Here is an 11949-nt window from a genome sequence, read left to right as displayed (position 1 = left end):
TAAGAGACTCTTAAAAACTGAGAACAAACTGAGGGTTGATGGGGGGTGAGAGGGAGGGGAGGGTGGGTGATGGGTATTGAGGAGGGCACCTTTTGGGATGAGCACTGGGTGTTGTATGGAAACCAATTTGACAATAAATTTCATATATTGAAAGAAAAAGTAAAAAAAAAAAATGGCCACCGAAGCCACTGGATATGTTGGTATATAAAAATACCATGGAATGGATGGGGTTAAACACAATTGAGCATCCTTAAACCAATTTTTTGCCGGAAAATAGATCTCCAAATAGCCCTCGAAGTACTAATGCTACTTAGCCACCTGGGTGGCTCAGTCGCTTAAGCATCCTACTCTTGGTTTCAGTTCAGGCCATGATCTCATGGTTCGTGAGTTTGAGTCCTGCATCGGGCTCTATGCTGACAGCATGGAGTCTGCTTGGGATTCTCTCTCTCCTTGTCTCTCTTCCTCTCCCCTGCTCATGCTCTCTGTTAAAATAAATAAATAAAACTTCAAAATAAGTACTAATATTTAGAAAAACTGTACATTTATTCTGACACTATGTCTTGTGTGAAGTAGTTTAGAAGCTGTTTTGTGGAAATGGACATCAGAATCAATGTAAGAAGCAAAACTAAACCTATGTCCAGGTCTAAGTCATTATTTCTATTGTTTTTGTTTTTGTTTTGTTTTGTTTTGTTTTATTTATTTTTTGTTTGTTTTTTACTAAGAACATTAGTTTTCAATTGGAACGTAAGCATGAAATATGTAAAGCTATACTAAGTATTAAAAATATCATGTTGTTCTGCTTTCTTTGAGGGATTTGTTTCCTTTATTTGCTTTTGTTCACAGTACTATTCACATTTTTAACTGAGCCCATTTTATTTATCTATATTAGGAATACTTTAAACATAAACTAAGTTTTAGCAGTACTCTGTTTATTAAAATGAATAAAATGAGTATGGCTATTTCAAATAAAAATATTTTGATGGGAAGCCATTTTCTACCAGGATTCTAAAATAAAGCAAAACACCAATTTAGGCACGTTGAAATTTTCCGTATTATACCACATTTACACTTTTTCTGCTCCGAATCATATAGGTTATAGAATTTTTCACATTCTTTTGCCACATACTTGCTTTCACGTTTCTTACTACTGACCATTTGCAAAAAGAATAGAATTGCCCCTCAAAGAGAGATCATTTGCTGCTGTTCCAGAGGATGTTGCTACAACTTTTCAAGTCTGAAAGGCAATTCCAAGGGAGGAATTGTACGAATGTTTGTGTAGTGGTGGTTGTAATTGGATTACGCGAATGACCTTCAAACGCGTCTGTTTTCATTGGGTAATTTAAGAAGGAGTGATCCTCTTAAAATTCAGTCGCACTTCTTTCTAGATCTCCTTAATCAATGGATGGAACGTCCAGCTTTATGGGCGCTGGGGACACCACTTCCTGGACTATAATGAAGAGTTCCGATGCAGCTTCCTACAAGGAGGAGGAAGAGAGTCTGTGTACACAATCGCCACCTTCTAGGGATATATAAGGGTGGAACCAAGTGAGGGACACAGTGAAACCCGAAGACACTCGCATCTCTCCATTCAACCACAACCCACCTTCGGAACAACCTCGCGATGTCTTGTCACAACTGCTCCACCAACTACAGCTTGGGATCCCTCAGCAATCCCTGCCATCTTCCGCTCACGTCCTCCATCACCCTCTGTTCCACGGGCGTGAGCTGTGGCGATGTCCTCTGCTTGCCCAGTAACTGTCAAGGCCATCTCCGGCCTCTGGACAACTGCCAAGAGGCCTGCAATGAACCAACCAGCGGCCAGCCAGCCCCCCAGGAGCCCAGCAACTTCGAAACTTCTTGCTGCCCTTCTACTACTTACTACGTGTCCAGACCCTGCCAAGGAACCACTTTTCTTCCTGCCGGTTCTTACGTCTCTGGCTCCTGTGTCCCCATCTCCTACAGGCCTCTGAGCTATGTGTCCAGCAGCTGCCGACCCCTCAGCCTCCCTACTTACGGATGCCGCCCCTTGAGCTGTTTGCCCTGCAATCCTCAATCGCTTCACGTTGTGCCAAGTGGCCTCAGACCTCTGCGTCCTCTCCTCGGTGGGTGCCAACCTCTGACCCACGTGTACAGCACCTGCCGTCCATCCTGCTCTGCGCTGGGAGGCCAGTAGCTTCCTTGTTCCACTTAATAATCATATGCTAAGGATCCAGGACAAAAATGCAAACTCTGGGGACTTTGGGTTCTTTCCTAATAGTGCCTTTCCTTGCTTTTACTGTGCCTGATGTAGTTCAAGCCCCTCCTTTCATATTTTTATCTTTTTATTCATCTCTCCTTGGCATTAAGTTATTTGATGTACAACGTGGTTCAATGTCATTCAGATGCGGGAAGAATGTATTCGGTTCATGTTGAAATAAATTGGATTAAGTCAATATTAAGAAGCTGGTTCTTCAGTTCGTCTTTCATTATTTTGGTTTTTTTTTTAATACTTTTTTTAATGTTTATTTATTTTTGAGGGGTGTGGGCAGGGAGGGAGGGAGACACAGGATCTGAAGCAGGATCTGCACTGGCAGCAGAGACCCTGATGCGGGGCTCGAACTCATGAACCGGGAAATCATGAGCTGAACTGAAGTTGGACACTTAACCAACTGAGCCAGCCAGGCACCCCTTTCATAATTTCACTTTAACACAGAAATGACCAACTAAAACTGCTTGTACGATAAATGAATAGTACATGGGTTACTCAACCATATGCTCTTATCTGACATTGAGGGAATAGCTTGATGGTTTATTCCTCAAGCTTCTTTCTAGATCTCTGATCCTATGTACTTAAGAGACCCAAAAAGCCCTTGGTGGAAGTTATTTTGACTTCTCAACAGGAACATTTTCCTGATCTCTCTCACCCAATGAATGTACTTCCATCCAAATCTCCCTTCTAATTGCAAACTGAACCATGTTTCACTGAACCTTAAGCCTCTGATGGCTTCCTATGCTCTATTATCATATAATAAAAATGCAAACGCCTGATCATGAATCTGTTTTCCCTCATTGCCTTCCTCCCCGTCCCATCTCTCTGGCTTCATCCCCCTCTCAACATTGCCAACACCAAGCTCTGGCAATTCTGACTTACATGTAAGGCTTCGAATATCTGTGTTTTACAATTATCTACCCTTCTGCACATCTCGTCATCAAAGCCAGGATGCACTTCTGATCAATCTACTTTGAAAACTTGTACTCACTTTTAAAAACACAGGTCAGGGGAGCCTGGGTGGCTCAGTCGGTTAGGTGGCTGCCTCCAGCTCAGGTCATGATCTCACGGTTTGTGAGTTCAAGCCCTGCTCCTGGCTCTGTGTTGACATCTCAGAGCCTGGAGCCTGCTTAGGCTTCTGTGTCTCCCTCCCTCTCTGTTCCTCTCCTGCTTGTGCTCTGTCTGTCTGTCTCTCTGTCTCTCAAAAATACATAAACCTTAAAAAGAAAATAAAAGCACAGTTCAACTTCATTTATTAAATTGCTGATTTATCCAGCAACAATTTCATTACCTACCTATTATACCTTAAACTGCCCTGTGCAGACACAGAGATAGAGACCTGGACAAGATCAACCTGAACTATCTCAATATTTACCAAAGTCATATACTGTGGGGCATATCTGTATTAAAATACATTTTCCCTCACTCAAAATGTGTATAGTTATATATTTTAGAAATTAAAATAAAACTAAACTGTCAAGGCATGATGTTAATGTTTCTGAAGAAGCAGAATATCTAGAAACTATGTCAGCATGCAGGAAAGACAATGCTTTCCAGAAACTAACTAGTAGTTGTTTCCTTTAGAGAAGGCATATGTCTCAGGTTGTCAGAACCTACGCCTCCTTATGGACCTTCTGACATAAAGCTGAATGCCGGTCCCTCCCATTCAGGTTCATGCTGCTATTGTAAAATCCACTCTCGTTTATTCTTTTGCCTTACCTGCCTGTCTCTCCCAGATATTTTGAGTTTGTGACATCTGCACCCTTTAATTTTTATTTTTTAAAAATGTTTCTTTATTTATTTTGAGAGAGAGAGAGAAAGAACAGGAGAGAGAGAATCTCAAGCAGGATCCATGCTGTCAGGGCAGAGCACAATGCGGGGCTCAGTCCCATGAACCATGAGACCATGACCTGAGCCGAAATCAAGACTTGGAATCTTAACTGACTGAGTCACCCAGGTGTCCCTGTGCCCTTTATTTTTTTGAAGCCTTTCCTAACCCTTTCCTCACCTCTTAACCTAAAGAGTAAATGACACCTTGACTTAGCCTGCTTTTATCTTGGACATACTTCTATTGTTGATGTTTCTGGACTGCTTATTTTAAAAATAATTTTAAGTGGGGGTGTTTGGGTGGCTCAGGTGGCTTAGCGTCTGACTCTTGGTTTTGGCTCAGGTCATGATCTCATGGTTTGTGGGATTGAGCCCTGCGTCGGGCTCCATGCCGACAGAACAGAGCCTGCTTGGGATTCACTCTCTCCCTCTTTCTCTGCCCCCTCTGCTGTTCATTCTCTCTCTCTCTCTCTCTCTCTCTCTCTCTCTCTCAAAATAAATAAATTAACATAAAAAGATAAATTTAAGTGGAATTGTAGTTGAAATGTAACATACTAACTTGTGCATAAATCATTATTCCACAGAGGTAACCATTATTCTGACATCTAACTCATATGTGAGTTTTGCCTGTTCTTGAACTTTAAAATGAAATTATAATACAGTATGTACCCACTTATCTCTAGTGTCATTTCTTAGATACTGTGTTTGTGAGTTTCTTCCATGCTGTTTTATATATACCAGTAGTCAGTTTATTTTTCTTGATGTATAATATTCAAGGTACTAAAGCACCAAAATTTATTGATCCATTCTGCAGGGTTGTTTCCAGTTTAGATTAGAAATAATGTAGAGAATAGTTTTTTATTCTTGCATCTATCTTTTGCCATACATTATGGAGGTATGGATAATATATATATATATATATACACACATATATATACATATATACATATACATATATACATATACATATATATACATATGTATACATATATACATATATACATATATATACACATGTATGCATATACATATATATACATGTATACATATATATACATATATACATGTATACATATATACATATATATACATACATATATATACATATATATATACATATACTCATCATATTGAGAACATTTTTAAATGTTTCTTTGCCATCTGAATGTCCTTCTTTTTTTTTTTTTTTTTTTTTTTGGTAAAGTAACCATTTGGGTCTTTTGGTGATTTTTTAATTGATCTGTCTGTTTTCAGGATGGAAAGAATTCTTTATGTAGTCTCTATATTAGCTTATTAGTGGATACATTTTGACTATCTTCTTCCATATCCCTACTTATCTTGTCACGTTTTTACTGGTGTCTTTAAATTAATAGAAATTCCTTAGTTTAAGTTAATCCAGTGTATTGATCTTTTAAAATCTTTTACCGATTTTAAGAAATCTTTGTTTACCCCAAATTAATGAGTATTCTACATAGTAACTTTAGAAACTTTTTTTTCTTTTTTGTTTTGCCTTCAGCATTTAAATATACCATCAATATAAAATTGATGTGTGCATATGTGTTGTGTAGTAGGGGCCAAAATTCTAGTTGAACCTCCACCATCTTCTAAAAGACGCCCCCTTTTCTTACAGAATTGCATTTCAGTGCCCTTGTTTTCATAAATCAAGTATATGGATGTGTCTATATCTAGACTCTATTCTACTCACTGTCTATTCTTACATCAATATCATGCTTAATTTTTCATTGTTTTATTTGCATTTTTAAACTCTTCTCTAGACTTTCGATTCTTTGAAGGCTGCCTTTGTATCAGTAATGACCAGGATCTCTGAAAATGTTTGTTGATTTTAACTTAAATAAGTTACATTTTGGTCAGATGGTTGAGGAAGCCAGGGAAAGAAGTATTTAAATTTGGGAGAGTATTGACGAGAAATTGTACATGTTGGGGTTTTTCCTTTGGAGTTTTATTGTGTGCTGTGTTTCCCAAGGTTGGCTGAAAACCTGTATTCACTTCTCATGTTCCCATAGTATAGAATTCAAACAGTTTCATTTTAAGAAAAATTCCATATGGAATATCTCATGACTACATAGGACCTGCTAATATTTATAGATTGGTTAAGGTAGTTATAATTGTTCCTAATTTAGCCAAGATCATACATATTGTAAATTACTGATCTGGGATTTATTTTTGAAGTTTTCTCAAACCCATGTTTCTCTAGTAAGCTACATTATGATTACAGAACAAAAATTTATTTGATTAATTTCAGGTCAATATATTAGCTGATATTTATTGCCTTCTGGCTTCATAGGTACATCTGCCCTAGCTAATATAAGGGGAGAATAGGTATTTAAGCTTTTTTTTCACACACACACAAATATTCTTTATTAATATCTAAGCACCAACAAGTTGATTGCAATTAATCCTCCGGATATAGTTGTCGTCAAACTGGCTGTCACAAGAACAGGCTTTCTCTTGTTAAACCAGGAGCTCAAATATTATTTTGCCCTTCCTATATGAACTCTAATCAAGAATGCATGTTAGGTCGTCATCATAACTAATTATGAAGCTTGTCCCTGAAGTTCAAAATCAGACAGAATCTTCTTGTTTCTTATCTTGCCTGAAATAGATTAAGGGAAAATAAATATTTAAACTAGAATAATGATTAGCTAAGTCTTTAAATCAGGCATACGTAAGGGAAAAAAATGCAGTGTTAGTGTAACAGATTTTTCAGATATTTTGAGGGTAGAATTTGGAACAGTATTTTTTTTTCTCAAGACTTAATTGTGTATAATCACTTCTCAATATAAACAGTAGTTTTTTCATTCTCTACTGAGGAATAATTTCTCATAGGGTAATTTTCTAGAAAATTGGAGAAGGTGAAGCCACTGGGGGCAACTCTTAAGGAATGTGGGGATTTCCAATTTTGAAGTATTATTTTTTATCTTACCTTTACTTATTTTTGAGAGACAGAGATAGACAGAGCATGAGCAGGGGAGGGGCAGAGAGAGAGGGAGACACAGAATCAGAAGCAGGCTTCAGTCTCTGAGCTGTCAGCACAGAGCCTGACACGAGGCTTGAACCCATGAACCGTGAGATCATGACCTGAGCCGAAGTCGGATGCTGAACCGCCTGAGCCACCCAGGCGCCCCTGGGGACTTCCAATTTTGGTTCCAACATGTAAAGAGCATAGAAATCATCACTTCTCTCTCATAACAAGAAAAATGTGGACAGCTTCAGGACGCCTGGGTGGCTCAGTTGGTTAAGTGTCAGACTCTTGATTTTAGTTCAGTTCATGATCTTTCAAACCATGAGATCAAGCCGCATGTTGGGCTCTGCACTGACAGCACAGACCCTGCTTAAGATTCTCTCTCAACCTCTCTTTCTGCCCCTCCCTTTCTTGCTTTCTCTGTCTCAAAAATAACAATAAAAACAAACAACAACAACAAAAACAAAAACAAAATGGAAAAATTGAAAACCAATAAATTTTCCTGGACCCACCAGAGAAATGAATTTGCATGGAAAAGTGCCATCTCAAAACTTGGAGAAACAAGGGAACCCAGAGAATCACAGCTGAAGCCTGCTTACCTAGAGCAGAAAGTTATGCTGAAAACATAACTTGATAGGAAGGCTCCATAATTTTGAGGAATTGCTGGGGACTGAGTGTGAATCAACATGAGGATAAGGGCCTCCGGGGGGGCCACAGTCTTAGGGATGCCCCTCACTTCATATGCTTTACCACCAAGGACCCCACCACACTTTCTCATAATGAAGAATCAAGGAAGATGCCCTCAAAGGAAGGGGAGGAGTAATCCTAGTGAAGAAGACCAACAGCCACTTCCTCCATAGCAAATTCCCACTCTCCTGGAAGAAAAACTTTACCAGAGCTTTACCTAACCTGAGGAAGTGACCAGCTTTCCCGACTCACGTTAGTGGCAGGCAGGAGGTGCAGAAACAAACGAAGAAGCACTTAAGAAAGTCAAGCTCAGGGACACAGGCCCACTGAAAGATTGAGTTTTAATTATAATAGAATGCTTCCCCTCCCCCCTATTTTGTGGCCATGCCAAAAGGCCTGCAGCATAACAACAGTGGATAGCAACTGAAAGAAGGACATGGTGAAGCTTCTCTCTGAGGAGGAGTACATACAAAGGCCAACGCCAGAGACCCCTAAATAAATAAATAAATAAATACATACATACATACATACTAGAAAAATCTTAATCCTCTGGCACCTAGAGCTGTAGCAAATATCAAATACAGCCTGAATCTTAGGCAGCTTAACTGCAAACCGCACACCAAAGGCCCATTTACCTCAGTTCCTAACATCCAATGCAACTTGCCTGACTTTCAACAAAGTTACAAGGCACACCAGAAAGCCGTAAGACCCCCAGTCTCCAGGGTAAAAGTAAGTATCAGACTCAGATTCAGGGGTGCCTGGATGGCTCCATTGGTTAAACATCAGACTCTTGATATCAGCTCAGGTCCTGGTCTTGGGGTCATGAGATCCAGGCCTGCGTCAGGGTCTGAACTGAGCCTGGAGGTTGCTTAACATTCTCTCCCTCCCTCTCTCTCTGCCCTTCCCTGGCTCGTGCTCTGTCTCAAAATAAATAAATAAACATTTAAAAAGAAAAACAAGCAAATGAAAACTCTCAAATTCAGATATGACGTAAATATTGGAATTATCAGACAGGAAATTAAAGTAATTCTCATTATTACTTTCAGAGCTCCAGTGGAAAAGTAGGCAACATTCGAGAACATATGGCTAATAGAAGCAGAGATAGAGTTTGAAGAAAGAATAAAAAATGCTAGAAATCACAAACACTGTAACAAAAATGAAGAATGTCTTTGACCATTTCAACAGTAGACTGGACATGGTCAAGCAAAGAATCCGTGAACTTGAAGATAGGTCAATAGAAACTTCCCAAACTGAAGTGCAAAGAGAAAAGAGAATGGAAAAAAAAAAAAACATAACAGAGCTTGTAAGATCTGTGGGAAAATTTCAAAAGGTATGGCAGACTTTTGGCATGATTGGCATAATTAGAATACCAAAGGGAGAAGAAAGAAAGAAACGGAAAAAGAGATAATTCAGTTAATAATGGCTGAGAACTTACAAACTTTAATGACAAACAGCAAACCACTGATTTTGGAAGCTCAAACCCCAAGCAGCATTAAAACCAAAATGAAGCAAAAAGAACATTATACGCCCTCACATCATAATCAGTCTACAGGAAAACAAATCTTGGAAAAAAAGCCAGAGAAAAAACAACTTATTGAGAGGAAGTAAGATAAGAACTGTAGTGGACTTCTTGTCGGAAATCACCTAGGCAAGAGAGAGTGGAGTGAAATACTTAACAAGATGAAAGAAAAAGAAAACAACAACACTAACCTAGAATCCTATATCCAATGAAATTATCCTTTAAAAGTGAAGGAGAGTAAAGATTTTTTCAGACAAACAAAACCTGGGGGATTCATTGCCAGCAGAAGTCCCCTGCAAAAAATTGTTGAAAGAAGTTCTTTGGGGAGAAAAAAAATTACATGTCAGAAACTCTGCTCCATATGAAGAAAGAAAGAAGAGGGGAAAAGAAATAAGCATATGAAATAACCTTTTTCATTGTTCCCATTGTTAATTGATCTGAAAAAAAAAACCATATGCAGTGGTATGGCTACCTAGCTATTGTTATTTTCATCGTTTAGATCATTAAACGAGTCTTTTGCTATTTGCGGAGGAGGGTAGGTAGTAGGGAAGATAGTTCCTCTGAGATGATTGAGAAAATCTACTTAAATACTGTGCCTGCATGGCTCAGTCAGTTAAGCTTCCGATTTCGGCTTAGGTCATGATCTCGTGGTTTGTGAGTTCGAGCCCTGTGTTGGGCTCTGTACTGCCAGCTCAGAGCCTGAAGCCTGCTTCAGATTCTGTGTGTCTCTCTCTCACTCTGTCCCTCCCCTGCTTACGCTCTGTCTCTGTCTCTGTCTCTCTCTCAAAAATAAATAGAAAGAGAGAAAGAAAGAAAGAAACAGAAAAAGAGATAATTGAAGTAATAATGGCTGAGAACTTGCAAATTTTAATGACAAACAGAAAACCACTGATTTAGGAAGCTCAAACCTAAGCTTAAATTAAACAATTTAAGAGTTGGTTCAGATTTACAAGTCAGTCAATATTTCATTGTATCATTTGATTAATACGTTAGAAGCACCCGGAAGTTCTTTCAGTGGGCACCATTGTTTCGTACATATGTAAAGAATTCCTATCATGTGCCAAGTTCTCTTCCGGGTGCTGGGACGAGAGTGATAAACATGACAGTGATAAACATGATACTATTGCTTCCCTTCTGGAGCTTACACTCAATCTGGGGGAGGGACAGAAATAGATTGTAAAGAGTGATCAGGAATAGGATGATGTTAGAGTGAACAAAGTGGTATAAAGGGAGTGAAAAGGGTATTTATAAACAGGGGGATATAGCTATTTCCAACATAGAGGCATTTTGTCTTTTAAAAAATTACATATGCATTATAACTAATTGGATTAGAAAGAGAGTGCCTTGTGATGAACTGAGGGAGGTATGTTTCAGGCATGGAAGGCAAGATCAAAGACACACATTTGTGGAGTATTAGGAACAGAAGGAGGTGAGTATGGCTGCAGGACGGCCAGTGAATCAAAGGCAGCACCAGAATTTGCCAATATATTCAATATATTAGACACTCTTGCTGATAACAGGGTCATCAACTCCATCAGGTGTAGCGAAACAAGCTGTGTTTAACAAGCTTTGGTTGTTTGCCAAAAGTAAAGTGAACACAACCAGATGGGTGGCCAATTCGCCTATATTACCAATGAATCATAGCATCTTTTCGGGACAGTAAGACTCAGAGTGGTGCTTATCACATAAAAACAAGAACAAGAAGATCTTTAAAAAGAATTTTAAACTATAATTTTTAGCATTTGTCAGTCACTCATTAACCTGGCGTTTTACTGGAGTAACCCTAGGTTCTAACCTAAGATTTTGTAAGGTAAAAGACGCTGAGGAAGAGGAGCAGAGGGCTGGTTAAGATTTTGTGCTGTATTGGGGCGTCTGGGTGGCTCAGTCGGTTAAGCATCTGACTTCGGCTCAGGTCATGATCTCACGGTCTGAGTTCGAGCCCCACGTCAGGCTCTGTGCTGACAGCTCAGAGCCTGGAGCCTGTTTCAGATTCTGTGTCTCCCTCTCTCTCTGACCCTCCCCTGTTCAACTCTGTCTCTCTCTGTCTCAAAAATAAGTAAACAGGGGCGCCTGGGTGGTGCAGTCGGTTAAGCGTCCGACTTCAGCCAGGTCACGATCTCGCGGTCTGTGAGTTCGAGCCCCGCGTCGGGCTCTGGGCTGATGGCTCAGAGCCTGGAGCCTGTTTCCCATTCTGTGTCTCCCTCTCTCTCTGACCCTCCCCCGTTCATGCTCTGTCTCTCTCTGTCCCAAAAATAAATAAACGTTGAAAAATAAGTAAACATTAAAAAAAAAAAAAAGAATTTGTGCTGTATAGAATGTGTCAGCAACCATGAGGGAATAAGTGACAATATTCTTCTCCAGATGTTTTAACACCATATCTTCTTCTTATTCATATGTTTACTGAACTGGCTGAATGCAACTATGTACAACAAGGTTTGAGCTTTCAGATAGATCCGTCAGAGTTATTTTGTCACAGAACAATCCATCATGTGGGTAACTCTCAAAATGGTGGAAATGAGAAGCATAGTGAGCTTGAGATCGGAGGGGCACCATATGGAAGCGCCCTTCTTAGCCAGGTAAGAAAGTGTAATTACCTTTCTCCTACGGGGTCCAATACCTTCCAACACCCTTGGCTGTTGTGGTTCGTAACCTTCAGTCCAAAGCTACTCGAGTACGACCTTATAA

General features: G+C 39.5%; 1 protein-coding gene across 1 annotated transcript; it reads left to right on the top strand.

The window, feature by feature from the left end:
• Nucleotides 1-1621: 1621 nt before the first annotated feature.
• Nucleotides 1622-2173, top strand: LOC125174622 (keratin-associated protein 26-1). The gene has a single exon (XM_047874160.1). The coding sequence runs from the start codon at nt 1622-1624 to the stop codon at nt 2171-2173; it is 552 nt and encodes a 183-aa protein (XP_047730116.1).
• Nucleotides 2174-11949: the final 9776 nt, after the last annotated feature.

The sequence above is a fragment of the Prionailurus viverrinus genome, chromosome C2 (assembly GCF_022837055.1).
Source record: "Prionailurus viverrinus isolate Anna chromosome C2, UM_Priviv_1.0, whole genome shotgun sequence".
Taxonomy (NCBI): domain Eukaryota; kingdom Metazoa; phylum Chordata; class Mammalia; order Carnivora; family Felidae; genus Prionailurus; species Prionailurus viverrinus.
Note: the sequence above shows the minus strand (reverse complement) of the source record. Positions and strands in the feature narration are given on the sequence as shown.

Coding starts and splice junctions, on each gene's coding strand:
- LOC125174622 (XM_047874160.1), top strand. CDS start 1,622: ATGTCTTGTCACAACTGCTCCACCAACTACAGCTTGGGATCCCTCAGC.